General features: G+C 38.5%; 1 protein-coding gene across 1 annotated transcript; it reads left to right on the forward strand.

Moving 5' to 3' along the window:
* The first annotated feature begins 8,710 nt into the window (after positions 1 to 8,710).
* LOC110289205 (olfactory receptor 52E8) lies at positions 8,711 to 9,664 on the forward strand. Its single transcript, XM_021155360.2, has one exon. It carries the CDS (start codon positions 8,711 to 8,713, stop codon positions 9,662 to 9,664), a length of 954 nt encoding a protein of 317 aa, XP_021011019.2.
* Positions 9,665 to 16,072: the final 6,408 nt, after the last annotated feature.

Below are 16,072 nucleotides of genomic sequence, written 5' to 3' on the forward strand. Positions count from 1 at the left end.
GGGAGGAATTTCTTTTCTGGTCCAGTCTATTTGGAGTTCTGTAGGCTTCTTGTATGTTCATGGGCATCTCTTTCTTTAGGTTTGGGAAGTTTTCTTGTATAATTTTGTTGAAGATATTTGCCGGTCCTTTGAGTTGAAAATCTTCATTCTCATCTACTCCTATTATCCGTAGGTTTGGTCTTCTCATTGTGTCCTGTATTTCCTGGATGTTTTGAGTTAGGATCTTTTTGGATTTTGTATTTTCTTTGATTGTTGTGCCGTTCTTCTCTATGAAGTCTTCTGCACCTGAGATTCTCTCTTCCATCTCTTGTATTCTGTTGCTGATGTTCGCATCTATGGTTCCAGATTTCTTTCCTAGGGTTTCTATCTCCAGCATTTCCTCAATTTGGGTTTTCTTTATTGTGTCTACTTCCCTTTTTAGGTCTTGGATGGTTTTATTCAATTCCATCACCTCTTTGGTCTGGTTTTCCTGCAATTCTTTAAGGGATTTTTGTGCTTCCTCTTTAATGTCTTCTACTTGTTTAGCAGTGCTCTCCTGCAATTCTTTAAGGGATTTTTGTGCTTCTTCTTTGTCTTCTACCTGTTTAACAGTGTTCTCCTGTATTTCTTTAAGTGTGTTATTAAAGTCCTTCTTGATGTCCTCTACCATCATCATGAGATATGCTTTTAGATCCGGGTCTAGCTTTTCCGGTGTGTTGGGATGCCGTGGACTGGGCGAAGTGGGAGTGCTGGTTCTGATGATGGTGAGTGGTCTTCGTTTTTGTTACTAAGATTATTATGTTTACCTTTCGACATCTGGTAATCTCTGGAGTTAGTTGTTATAGTTGTCTCTGTTTAGAGATTGTTCTTCTGGTGATTCTGTTAGCCTCTGTCAGCAGACCTGGGAGACAGGCTCTCTCCTCTGAGTTTCAGTGGTCAGAGCACTCTCTGCAGGCAAGCTCTCCTCTTACAGGGAAGGTGCACAGATATCTGGTGTTTGGACCTCCTCCTGGCCGAAGATGAAGGCCAAAACAGGACCTTTCCCAGAAGCTGTGTTGCTTTGGCGGGTCATAGAAACTGTCAGCTTGTGTGGTGCACACTCTCACCTGTGCAGACTATGTTCGGTGGAGTCATGGAACCCAGATGGCTACCGCCAATCTAGAGGCAAAAGCCTCCTGGGCCGGGTGGACAACTGTCCTCTGCCCAGGAAGGTGGCCGGATGTCTGGAGCCCGAAAAGGGTGCTGCCTCAGTAGCTCTGTGGCTCCCGCCTGTCCCAGAAGCTGTCAGCTTCTGTGGTGCACACTCTCACCTGTGTAGACTAAGTTCAGCGGAGTCCCGGAACCAAGATGGCTTCCGCTGATCCTGATGCAAAGGGGTTCTGGGACGGGTGGAGACCTGTCCTCTGGCCAGGAGGGTGGCCGGATCCCTTGAAGTCTTAAGATCCCATGGCTGGTGTTGTGAGTAGCTGGCGGGTGTTAGCCGACTCTGTGCCCTAGCTACCCCAGTGCTTGTAGGACCGCAAGGGGCTTGTGCCCCTACTCAGGCCAGGTTTTCTGCTTCCCTAACTAATGCAGTCTCAGGTCCTGAGCCATTGGATTGGAGCAGATGCTGTGTTCCACTCACCAGAAGTCTTAAGATCCCGTGGCTGGTGTTGTGGGTAGCTGGCGGGTGTCAGCCGACTCTGCATCCTAGCTACCCCGGTGCTGGTTGGACCAGAAGGGGCTTGTGCCCCTACTCAGGCCGGGTTTTCTCTGTTAGTAAGATTCTTATGTTTGCCTTTCGCCATCATGCATCCTGCAAAGCCCTCCCAGGCCGGGCGGACACCTCTCCTCTGGCAAGGACAGTGCCCGAATGTCTGGAGCCTGAAATGGTGTCTGCCTCAGAAGCTCTGTGCCTCCTGCCTGTCCCAGAAGCTGTTAGATTCTGTAGTCCACACGTTCACATGCACAGACTAGTCTCAGTGGGTACGGGAACCAAGATGGCTCCCCCAGGTGCTCAGGCAAAGCCCTCCCGGGTGGGGCAAACACCTCTACTCTGGCAGGGAAGGTGCCCGGATGTCTGGAGTCTGAAATGGAGTCTGCCTCAGAATCTCTGTGGCTTCTGCCTGTCCCAGAAGCTGTTAGCTTCTGTAGTCCACACTCTCACCTGCACAGACTAGTCTTGGTGTGATCTGGCAACTAAGATGGCTCTCCCCGGTGCTCAGGCTGCCAGTGTCTTTCTAATGAGTGAAAAGTAATTCCCTTTACTCATTTCCACCAGTTGAAGAGCTACTCCGTCCCTACTCAGTGAACAATTCACCTTTATTTGATTAATTGCCCTTTTAGTTATTTCATACATCATTTAGGCAAGTCTCATTTCCTCTTTTGTTTTCTCTCTTCTTTTCCAGCCCCCCTCCTCCAACCCGTGAGAATTTGTACATGCTGTAGCATTTTCATCCTTATAAAATCCATACATCGTAAAACTTACCATTTTAAATTTTGTAGTTCAGTGGCCCATAGAGCAGTCACAATGCTGTGTTACTATAACTGCTATCTGGATCCAACATTTTTTCATCTTTCCAAAAGCAAACACAAAGTGATACCGTTAAACATCACTTTCCTATTCATCTCTCCTTCCATCCAGTTCCTTGAAAACATTACTTTGTTTTCCGTCTTTATGAATTTTATTTATTAATTCATTCTGGATAGCTCATATAATGGAGACATGTTACCTAGTGTGCTTTGTTTCTTTGTATGCCTTTTTTTTTCATTAGCATTGCACTTTGTTGGACACTATAATTTTTGTTTTGATTTAATCTTTCTTGATGTATCTTTATCTTCAATATTTATTATATTTATTGGATTTTATAAAAATCTCATTAAAGTGTGTCATGTATTTGACCCATACCAATCTTTCATAGCTTCTTCACTTTTTCTACTTCTTTGCCCACCACTTCTAGTTTACTTCCAAAAGTCTTATTTATATATTTATTCTCTCTCTCTCTCTCTCTCTTCCCCCCCTCTCTTTCACACACACACACACACACACACACACACACACACACACACACACACACACACATTATATATATATATATATCATCTTAAATTCACAACTGAGAGGGAAATGCCATTTTAGTCTTTCTGGTTCTGGTGTGCTTCATGTAATTTGAGGATCTCAAGTTACATACATTTTCCAGGAAATAGTATAATTGTATTCTTATTGCTGAATAACACTCCAAAGTAAACACATACCACGTTTTCTTTACCTATTCAGTGTATTATGGGCTGCTAGTCACTATGTGAATACTGTTGTCTTTTCTCCAATGTATGATTGTATTAGTTGACTACATTAGTAAGATGTGTCACAGAGACATGGTCAGTTTGTTCCTTTTACCCTATTATTTTTTACAACAAATACTTCAGCATGGAATGGGTGTGAAGTATGCTGTAGTCCACTGTAGCTGATATGTCCACATTTATTTTATGTAGTCGAGATGCTATTTAGGAGCATCTTTCTATACCTTTCTTATTTGGCCTTCTTGGATCCTTATAACTAACTTAGGATTTTTAATAATCCCCATTCTTTGTGTTAATGAACTTGTTGAGAACTGTACAGATATGGTTGTATATTCCAGAGCTGGAGTTATAATGATTTTGAGATGCCATGTGGGTGTGTGGAAACTCAAGTACTCTCTAAGAGCTACAACTGCCCAGCAATCTTAGCATACTGTAAGATTATTGGCACTGGTTTTGGCAATGAGCTCTTTAAATTGACACCAGAAGCAAAGACAAGAAAACAAAATCAGATGAAAGGCTTTGTGAAAGAAGTAATCGGGGGCACTGCCACATAGATCATAAAGCTTAATATCTAATAGAGGTAAGACAATACTAAGATATAAGATGAAAACTATGCAAAGGACAGTGAGGTATTTCTCAAAGAAAGATGTTTATTATACCAACAAGTATATAAACTCCCCTTTTCTCATTTTCTATTAGTTCTTTGAGACTCTCATAAAATACATTTTGATCAGATTCACCCCTCTCAAGACCCACCCCTTCCATACTGCAAGTTCAAGAACAGTTGATGCTAACTATATATTTATGTATCTGTGGCCTTCCATTGGAGCATTGCCAACCCACCAAGGGCATATTCTGTCACATATGAGAACATACATGAACTGTAAGAAGCCATCTTCAGTAAAATGAGCCAAAAACAAAAGTCACTCTAAGGTCTCAACTGTGTGCTTAAAAACTATGTAATTCCTAAAGAGAGACAACATAATGTTAACTACAAGAGCCCAGGTTATGAGTGAGGTTTGGGAAATGAAGACAAAAGATGAAAAGCTTTGTTCACAGGGAATGGGTATCTTTTAGAGATCATCTGTATAGAGCAATGATTGTTATAAACAATGATGGGATTTACTTGCAAAGGGTATATCTTACTACTCTCATATTGACAAATCTAAGGTAAGTGACTTGTTCATTACCTTGACTATAATCATTTACTTATGCATAGACATCAAGATATTGTATATTATAAGTACATAGAATCTTTAACTGTCATTATCTTCATTAAACCTGGCAAAAAAGTTAGAGCAATCAATCTTTATTATCAATTGTAATATTTGATACTTCTATTTTCTTCCATCATTTTAAAGGATTTATCTTGCTAAGAGGTCAATTTGGTTACCTTTCAGACTCTCCTCTTAATTTGCTGTTTGGGGAAATCGTATGTTTATGTTATAATTCACTACCTTATACTTTCTTTGTTATGACTTCCCTTTTGATTGTTGTGTTTCTTTTTGCCTGTTTATGATCACTTTAGGCAGCCCTTTAACTCACTGTCCAAGTTTCTTTTTACATCTGTGTTTATGTCAGGCACATATATAAAGGCACATGTGCATGTTTACATGTCTCTTGCACAACTGTTGTTACATCACAGCAGTTTTCACAGAACAATGAATTTTCAGTGTCTATGTGTAGATGTCTATCATTGATGAGAACATTGAGATAAACCAGGTTCTATCACAGAATCGCAATGCTGGAAAATTGGCTAATCTATCCATAAGCAAAACAAACCACATAAGGAGTGAGAGGGACTCTGTGAAGGGCAGAAACTGGGGATGAATAGGAAAATAGCAGCAAAAATCCCCAAAAATGTTCTAGGAGTTTAAAAGTTAATTTTGCAAGCATAATTCAAGCACATTGTATTAGTCCAAGTAAAGGCATAGATAATTAAAAAGAAGCAAAGGAGCAGCAATAGTCCTCACCCTTGTATCTTATGTGCACAAAGAGTGACTGACAGGAGGAACTCTCCAGAGGCCACACACTGCCCTCTATCAAGGTTCCCATGATACTGTGATTGCATTCTTAAGGGACTTGGGACCATGGAAAAAAGCATAAATTACTTCTGCTCAGCAAGCAAAGAGTGTGCCACAGGATTATCCTGAATGACATTTTATAGTGATTTAGAAAGGTAAGGCATATTGTGTATAGACTAAGAAAAAATGTTAAGGGAAATGGAGAAAGGGTCCCTGCCCAGATAGAAGGGAGGAGATGGAGGGATTCTGAAATTATAAGTACCAGATGCAGAAAAAAAGTACATACTCATGCAACCTCTAAGGCTGTTCCTTCCCTGCATACACTTTTTGATATGGTCATACACATTTTCACATGTAAAACTAAGAAAAAAATCTGAGTATGTCTTTGCACCAATGTCTGATTTTTATTTAGCTGCTGTTTCTAATCTTGTATAACTCATACCTGCTGTCTGAACTACAAGAAACATCAGACTGTACTTCTCTGCTTACAAAGAGGCATCAAGGGCATCCAAAAGCATGTTTTTGAATTAATGAGTTTATGTCTAAGTGTATCATGGATGATGGCTGTTTAGCATAGGCATTTATGAAATAGGACACAGAAAGCAGAGGAGAAACTCTGAGAGAGGGCACAGATTCTATAATCCATAGTTGGTTGCAGTATTAGGTGCAGAAAACAAAGCCCAGGTACCTATCTTGTCTGAGCTTCTAACTGGACACATGATGGTGTGAGAACATGATGTTCTCCTCAGAGGTCCACAGGCAAAATTTGTATGGCCTGAAGCTACAATGTTGCTCTCAGTTTCTGCTCTATGAAGCCTCTGCCATTGTCCTGGGCATCAGTCACATAAGACTCATCAGCCTACTAAGTCTTCCTGAGGTTAGTGAAAGGGCCATAGATTGCTTTTTTACATACTAATTAGTCATTGTGCTTCCATTTCCTCAACTTTGATCTTATTCTTTTTCTTTAACAAAATGCCTTTTCCTCTTTACCTGGAGTGCTTTGGTGTGGGGAATACCTAAGAGTAGCTCAGTCTGGAAAGAGCTTGGCTTCTAAGCTCTACATAAATAGGTGGACATTTTTTGGCACAGCTGTAATAGGGCTGTGGAGGTGGAGAAAATTAGATTCCTGGGGCTTGATGGCCAACCAGCTTAGTTTACTAGGTGAGCTCTAGGTCCATTAGAAAATTTGTGGTAAAATAAAAAATAAACATAAAATAAAATAAAAATATAGTGTATGTGGTACTAGAGAAAAACCATCTGAGGCTTATATTTGCATATGCACACACTTTCATGCCTACCCTCATGCACGTTTGTGTATACTTGCACATATCCATAGGCATGCATTCCCACCTCCAAAGTTCCAGTCTTCTACTTGGACTTTGTCTTAAGCCCTTCTTTGTAGCAATCTGTGCACAATCTACCATACCATTTTCAGTACAAGTTTAAAATGGGGGTTTGTGGCAGAAAACTTTAAACAATGGCCTATTTTGAATTGTATTGCTTTTTTGCCCCAAAAAGGTATGTCTGGAGGGAGTATATGATCAGTTTTATCTAAATTTGTCTTCAGATTGCCTGGTTGACACCAATACTTGTAGAATTCCTGTAAACATGTGAAAGGATGGGTTGTCAAAATGTTTCCCAACTATAAAACTGTGCATGCTCTCAGCAAAAGAAAAATAGAACTACAACTGTATGTCACATAGGTTCATGTAACAAATTTAAGAATTTTAGTTTCGCGGGGCGTGGTGGCGCACGCCTTTAATCCCAGTACTTGGGAGGCAGAGGCAGGCGGATTTCTGAGTTCGAGGCCAGCCTGGTCTACAAAGTGAGTTCCAGAACAGCCAGGGTTACACAGAGCAACCCTGTCTCGAAGAAAAAAAAAAAAAAAAAGAATTTTAGTTTCATTTTCCTTAATATCAGCAGTGTAAGAGATACTCACATGTCCATACCTACATACTCCCATGCACATACATATGAACACAGTGTTCCTCAAACAACTTGTAAAATTATCAAATTATTTTTCATTTTGCAGTGTTGTATAGGCCTTAAATGGTTATGTCTAGGAATATGTGTGTGTCATCATATGTTAAAGAAAGAAACACTGGTATCCTTAATTTTTTAAAGTCCAAAGATAGAACTCTATTTCTTAATTTATTTTAAAATTTTTCATGTAACATATTTGATCACATTTGCTCCTTTCTCCCACCCCTCCATGTTTTCCTCTACCCATGCACATAAAAACATCCCAAGGCTTCTTACATTTATAAACATATCTGGGAGACACCTTGAGTTTTTTCAAGAGTTAAGCATGTTTATTGTGAATATATTCTTTCTGTACAATTATACATGTCATTCAATTACTTCCACATTATTAATACAATAGGGTTTTGGGGGGGTAAATAAGTGAAGGAATGAGCTTCATGCCTGTATTCTTCAGGAGTTTAATTTACTACTCATTCAGAATTTACTATAATAGCAACATTCATTGAACATGGTACTGGGATAGAATCAGAAAAGGAATTAAACAGAAATATCTTGAGTACTTCTGTCTATTTCATATACATAGGTTGAAGTATATTGGAAAATTATGTAGCTCTTTTTTCCAGTATCTGGTCCATATCTCAAGAGTTTTCATACTGGATGCATTATTTATACATTGACCAAATGAAAGTTTTGTCTGTATTAAAACTATCTTTCAATTCATGTATTTATCTTAGCCAAAAATGAGCAAAATGATATTTATCAAATATATTTTCCCTCTCATTATCTTTACTTTCCAAACCTGGTGAGATTTTGTAATACAACTATAATGGACATGAATGATTTCTTTCCTATGATAAAAATTAAAACACCTACAGCTTCATCTCTTCATCTAAATATGAAAATGTAGAAATTCTACATGACAAAACTTTTACATGAAAAGGAGCAAAAGAAGGTAAGTTGTTTATCCTGCTTTGTGAACCAACTCAGTGCATAACACCACAAACAAACAATATTCTATATACAATTGGGGGATTAGCTCCCCAAATAGGGAAAGGTTAAAAATAACAGGTGCCTGAGTTATTTTTTATATTGAGCATAAGCATATGTAACATGACTTTGTATACCAACCCTGAAATTCCATCCTCTCCATGTATTCCTGGCCACTTTGCAGTCTGTATTTCTTCTTGCTCCTCTTCTTTGTATCAGTCTTGTTCTTACATGATTTCAGTGCACTAATAATGGCTCTATAGCTGATGCCATGGGAAATTCTGGACACTTACACATGAAATGAAGAGAGTGTTTTACTTATTCTACAAATATAAACAGGAAAATATAAAGGTTATTTTTGTATGTTATCAGGAATGAAGATAAAAGGCTAAGTATACAAATAGAAAGCATACTTATCACACATTAAAACTTATTTGTATTAAGCACAGCATCTATCTATGACTGAGAAAATGTCCCTGTATAACAACACACAAGTCCATCCTTCTTCGTTCCTCCTGCTGGGCATCCCAGGGCTTGAAGATGCACACATCTGGATTGGATTTCCCTTTTGTTTTCTCTATCTCATTGCAATTCTGGGAAATGCTGCTGTTTTATTTGTGATCCAAACTGAACACAGTCTTCATGAGCCCATGTACTACTTCCTAGCCATGTTGGATTCCATTGACCTGGGACTGACCACAGCCACCATCCCCAAAATGCTGGGCATCTTCTGGTTCAATCTCAGGGAGATATCTTTTGGAGGTTGCCTTTCTCAGATGTTCTTCATCCACTTCTTCACGGTCATGGAAAGCATTATGCTGTTGGCCATGGGCTTTGACCGCTATATTGCCATTTGTAAGCCTCTTCAATATACTGTCATTCTCACCAACAAAGTCATTGGGGTCATTGCAGGTATTGCAGTGCTGCGGAGCCTATACATGGTTCTTCCACTGGTGTTTCTCCTCCTGAGGCTACCCTACTGTGGCCATCACATCATTCCACATACTTACTGTGAGCACATGGGCATTGCCCGTCTAGCTTGTGCCAGCATCAAAGTCAACATCATATTTGGTCTTAGCAACATTGCTCTCTTACTCCTGGATGTAGTTCTTATTATTCTCTCCTATGTCAGGATCCTCTATGCAGTGTTCTGCCTGCCCTCCCGGGAGGCCAGGCTCAAGGCTCTCAATACCTGTGGTTCTCATATAGGTGTTATCTTAACCTTTTTTACTCCAGCATTTTTCTCCTTCTTGACACATCGTTTTGGCCACAATGTGCCCCAATGTGTCCATATTTTCTTGGCCAATCTCTATGTGGTTGTCCCACCTGCCCTTAATCCTGTGATCTATGGGGTAAGGACCAAGCAGATTCGGGAGCGAGTAATGAGGATTTTGTTCCATAAAGATCACTAGCCAATAGCCGTTTGGAGAATTTGTTCCAGTATTTGTCTCATATGTTATTGAAAGTAGTTGTTTTGTGTCTAGTCCATAGACAACTGGGAAAGAGACAAACTTACTGTGACCAAAAATGTTATTTAACTGTGAATAAAACACCTTCTATTTCAAGGTAGTATGGGGAATATCGGAATCCTTATGAAAATCTTTTTCTGTAAGCATTTCATTAATATTACTGGATCTTTCAGATGGTCCTGTATGTAAGACAGTTTCCTCTTTTCTAGAGAATGTATTGATATTCAAGAAAGTTACATTATCTTTATGAATTTTATTGTTAGCAGAAAGTCATAATTTAGGCCAAAGAAGATTCCTCCAAATTGTGACCTTTCCCTCTCTATTTTTCTTTCTTTTTTTTTTTTTTAGAATTGAATACGTGCAGAATAATCCTGCTTACTGCAAAAGCATTATGGATAGATTAAGTGGCTTACAGAATGATGGTAGTGGTGATAATGACCTTAAGAAATTATTGTAATATATTATGACATCAGCTTAGTATAAAAACACCATGTACTCAGAGATATTGATAAGAATATTCATTCATTCATTTCACTTACTAGGAACCTACTTAACTAATAATGTGATTTTCTCATGCACATTGAGAAGCAACTAGTGAAGGGACATTAAGAGTCAATGTAATGAGAGGAGGTGACAATATAGCTTTGATAAATCCTGGAATATATAAGTAAAAATAAATATTTAGTTCTATTTGTTGAACAAGTAGTACTTTTGATATATTTGATACATATTATATGTTACATGATTATAATACAAATTATTTTTATGTAGAATACATACAGGTACACATATATTGCATGTAAGTATATGTGTTTAGATAGTTTTCATGCTCCATGTATAATTTTTTAGAACAGTAGAATGATAAAGACAGTGTAGTGTATAACCACTTTCATAGGAAATAAAATGTAAGTTTAAAAGTGGCGTATATAAATATTTCTGAAGATTTAGAATGTCTCAGTATGGATAGGGGAAGGGCACATAAAGTCCCACCCAAGCTGGACCTATTGGTAAATGATTACTCCTAGAGGAGCGTGAGTAAATTTCTTCAGTATGTGGGCCCTGAAATATGACCCATGCTCCAGTAGATGGCCCTATGCAATGCACATTTAAGCAACATGAAGTGTACACAGTGATGTATGAGGGAGAGAGAGAGAGAGAGAGAGAGAGAGAGAGAGAGAGAAGAGAGAGGAGGGGAGAGGAGGAAGGAATAGAAGAAGGGAGAGAGGGAGAGGCAAAGGAAGAGAACATGAAGTTGGAGAAAAAAGTTGTGGGGGGATAACAGAGGAATTGGGTGGGATGTAGTTGGAGTGGGGCATGGATTTGATTAAAACACATTATATGCATGTATAAAGTTCTCAAATGATAAAAATCAAATTGTATAAAAACACCAGGAAGGAAATAATTTAAAAATAATTTAAAAATTTATTTCTATACTTTATACACACAAATGTTTTAAAAATTATTATTTAGAAATAAGGATTTAAAATTATTTTGGAGAAAGATGATTTAAGAAAAAGGCTTTGAAAAAATATGCATTGTCATATTCAAGGCAGAATTACCCAGCAGATGTGTTCTTGATCTCACATTAGTTGTGTTTATTGACACAGTATCTACACAAAGACTAGGCTCGTTCATATCCTGCCATGCAGAAATGGCATGAGGTCTCACCTCCCTGTGAGAACTTAGAAACAAATAATGGTAGCAGGTAGTAGGAACTAGGTTGCATTGACTCATGAAACCTGATTCTTACTTTAGTATCAACAAGCATTTATTGATCACAAGGGGAGGGAGACGTATTTTCTACATGATGTAACTACTGGTAATTAGTCCAGGGTCTGGTGAGTTATCCCTCACCATAGATCCTGTGACAATAACACTAGTAAAATGTTGTTGGTCAGCAAAGAAAATGGAAAAGAAATGAAGAAAACCATGAAAGCACCAAGAAGAAAAGTTGAGAAGGGACTTACTGTAAATGCAAAGGGAAAAAGCAGGTCACTAGGAGGGGAGTGTGATACAAATTCATTATATGCATAAATAAAAGCATAATGAGGAAATCTATTGTTATTCATAATTAACAACTGCTGGTAAAAGTATATGACTGTAAAAGCCCTCTTCCAAAAGATTCCACAAAGCCCTCCCCCAAAAAAATTCCACAGAGGGGCTGGTGAGATGGCTCAGTGGGTAAGAGCACCCGACTGCTCTTCCGAAGGTCCAGAGTTCAAATCCCAGCAACCACATGGTGGCTCACAACCATCCGTAATGAGCCTTTAATCCCAGCACTCGGGAGGCAGAGGCAGGCGGATTTCTGAGTTCGAGGCCAGCCTGGTCTACAAAGTGAGTTCCAGGACAGCCAGGGCTACACAGAGAAACCCTGTCTCGAAAAACAAAAAAAAAAAAAAAAAAAAAAAAAAATTCCACAGAGTTCACAAATGACATGTCAAGGAAAAAAAAATAAAGCTATACTTCTAGACACCACATTGAACTTACCTCTTGTCCTCTCCCTATTTAATTTATTCACTTATTTCCTCATTATTTTTATTTATAACTGGTTTGTGTTTATGTATAAATGTATGTATATAACTGTGGGTGTGGACATCTGGGCACCATTCCTGTCAGAGGAGAGGTGTCTGCCCAGCCTAGGAGACCATTGGCGGAGCATCTGCCGGAGACATCTTGGCTCCCGGATCCTGCCAAGACTAGTCTGCACAGGTGAGAGTGTGGATGACAGAAGCTAAAAGCTTCTGGAACAGGCCTTGTTTCAGGCCTTCACCTTCTGCCAGGAGGCAAGTCCAAACAACAGATATCTGTGCACCTTCTCTGCAAGAGGAGAGCTTGCCTGCAGAGAGTCTTCTAACCAATGAAACTCAGGAGAAAGATAGTCTCCCAGGTCTGCTGGTAGAGGCTAAAAGAGTCACGAAAGGAACAAGCACTAACCAGAGACAACTATAACAATTGACTCCAGAGATTACCAGATGGCGAAAGGCAGATGTAAGAATCTTACTAACAGAAACCAAGAACACTCACTATCATCAGAACCCAGCACTCCCAACTCATCCAGTCCTGGGTACCCCAACACACCCAAAAAGCATGACCCGGATTTAAAGAGATATCTCATGATGATGGTAGAGGACATCAAGAAGGACTTTAATAACTCACTTAAAGAAATACAGGAGAAAACTGCTAAAGAGTTACAAGTCCTTAAAGAAAAACAGGAAAACACGTCCAAACAGGTAATGGAAATGAACAAAACCATACTAGACCTAAAGAGGGAAGAGGACACAATAAAGAAAACACAAAGTGAGGCAACGCTGGAGATAGAAATCCTAGGAAAGAAATCTGGAACAATAGATGCGAGCATCAGCAACAGAATACAAGAGATGGAAGAGAGAACCTCAGGTGCAGAAGATTCCATAGAGAACATTGGCACAACAATCAAAGAAAATACAAAATCCAAAAAGATCCTAACTCAAAACATCCAGGAAATCCAGGACACAATGAGAAGACCAAACCTACGGATAATAGGAGTAGATGAGAATGAAGATTATCAAATTAAAGGGCCAGCAAATATCTTCAAAAAATTATAGAAGAAAACGTCCCAAACCTAAAGAAAGAGATGCCCATGAACATGCAAGAAGCCTACAGAACTCCAAATAGACTGGAACAGAAAAGAAATTCCTCCCATAATAATAATAAAATAATAATAATAACAATAATAATAATAATAATCAAAACAACAAATGCACTAAACTAAAAGCAGTAAGGGAAAATGTTCAAGTAACATATTAATCAGAATTACACCAGACTTTTCACCAGAGACTATGAAAGCCAGAAGATCCTGGACAGATGTTATACAGACACTAAGAGAACACAAATGCCAGCCCAGGCTACTATACCCAGCCAAACTTTCAATTACCATAGATGGAGAAAACAAAGTATTTCACGACCAAACCAAATTCACGCATTATCTTTCCATGAATCCAGCACTTCAAAGGATAATAACAGAAAAAAAAACAATATAAACATGGAAAAGACACCCTAGAAAAAGCAAGAAAATAATCCTTCAACAAACCTAAAAATGACAGCCACAAGAACAGAATGCCAACTCTAACAACAAAAATAAAAGGAAGCAACAATTACTTTTCCTTAATATCTCTTAATATCAATGGACTCAACTCCCCAATAAAAAGACATAGACTACACTGGCTACACAAAGAGGACCCAAAATTCTGCTGCTTACAGAAAACCCATCTCAGGGAAAAAGACAGACACTACCTCAGAATGAAAGGCTGGAAAACAATTTTCCAAGCAAATGGTAGGAAGAAACAAGCTGGAGTAGCCATTCTAATAGCTAATAAAATCGACTTCCAACCAAAAGTCATCAAAAAAGACAGAGAGGGGCACTTCTTACTCATCAAAGGTTAAATCTTCCAAGAGAAACTGTCAATGCTGAATATCTATGCTCCAAATGCAAGGGCAGCCACACACATTAAAGAAACTTTAGTAAAGCTCAAAGCACACATCGCACCTCACTCAATAATAGTGGGAGACTTCAAACACCACTTTCATCAATGTACAGATCATGGAAACAGAAACTAAACAGGGACACAGTGAAACTAACAGAGTGATGAAACAAATGGATCTAACAGATATATACAGAACATTTTATCCTAAAACAAAAGGATATAGCTTCTTCTCAGCAACTCATGGTACCTTCTCCAAAATTGACCATATAATTGCTCATAAAACAGGCCTCAACAGATACAAAAATATTGAAACTGTCCCATGCATCCTATCAGATCACCATGGACTAAGGCTGATCTTCAATAACAACATAAATAATAGAAAGCCAACATTCCCGTGGAAACTGAACAATACTCTTCTCAATGGTACCTTGGTAAAGGAAAGAATAAAGAAAGAAATTACAGCCATTTAGAGTTTAATGAAAATGAAGCCACAACATACCCAAACTTATAGGACACAATTAAAGCATTTCTAAGAGGAAAACTCATAGTTCTGATTGCCTCCAAAAAGAAACTGAAGAGAGCACACACTACCAGCTTGACAACACACCTGAAAGCTCTAGAACAAAAGGAAGCAAATACACCCAAGAGGAGTAGAAGGCAGGAAATAATCAAACTCAGGGGCAAAATCAACCAAGTGGAAACAAGAAGAACTATTCAAAGAATCAACCAAATGAGCAGCTGGTACTTTGAGAAAATCAACAAGATAGATAAATTTTTAGCCAGACTCACTAGAGGGCACAGGGACAGGATCTAATTAACAAAATCAGGAATGAAAATGGAGACATAACAACAGATCCTGAAGAAATATAAAACACCATCAGATCCTTCTACAAAATGCTATATTCAACAAACTGGAGAACCTGAGTGAAATGGACAAATTTCTAGACAAATACCAGGTACCAAAGTTAAATCGGGATCACATTAATGATCTAAAGAGTCCTATATCCCCTAATAAAATAGCAGCATTCATTAATAGTCTCCCAATGAAAAAAAGCCCAGGACCAGATGGGTTTAGTGCAGAGTTCTGTCAGACATTCAAAGAAGATATAATTCCAGTTCTTCACAAACTATTTCACAAAATTTAAGCAGAAGTTACTCTACCCAACTCATTCTATGAAGCCAAAATTACTCTGATACCTAAACCACAGAAAGACCCTATAAAGATAGAGAACTTCAGACCAATTTCCCTTATGAATATCAATGCAAAAATACTCAATAAAATTCTCGCTAAACAATTCTAAGAACACATCAAAACAATCATCCATCATAACCAAGTAGGTTTCATTTCAGGGATACAGGGATGGTTTAATATACAGAAATCCATCAACGTAATCCATTATATAAACAAACTCAAAGACAAAAACCACATGATCATCTCGTTAGATGCTGAGAAAGCATTTGACAAAATCCAACACCCATTCATGATAAAAGTCTTGGAAAGATCAGGAATTCAAGGTCTATACCTAAACATGATAAAAGCAATCTACAGCAAACCAGTAGCCAACATCAAAGTAAATGGTGAGAAGCTTGAAGTAATCCCACTAAAATCAGGGACTAGACAAGGCTGCCCACTTTCTCCCTACCTATTCAACATTGTACTTGAAGTCCTAGCCAGAGCAATTCAACAACAAAAGGAGATCAAAGGGATACAAATTGGAAAGGAAGAAGTCAAAATATCACTTTATGCAAATGATGTGATAATATATATATAAGTCACCCTAAAAATTCCACCAGAGAACTCCTAAGCCTGATAAACAGCTTTAATGATGTACCTGGATATAAAATTAACTCAAACAAGTCAATGGCCTTTCTGAACACAAAGGATAAA

The sequence above is a fragment of the Mus caroli genome, unplaced genomic scaffold (assembly GCF_978045245.1).
Source record: "Mus caroli unplaced genomic scaffold, Mus_caroli_1 scaffold_8, whole genome shotgun sequence".
Lineage (NCBI taxonomy): Eukaryota > Metazoa > Chordata > Mammalia > Rodentia > Muridae > Mus > Mus caroli.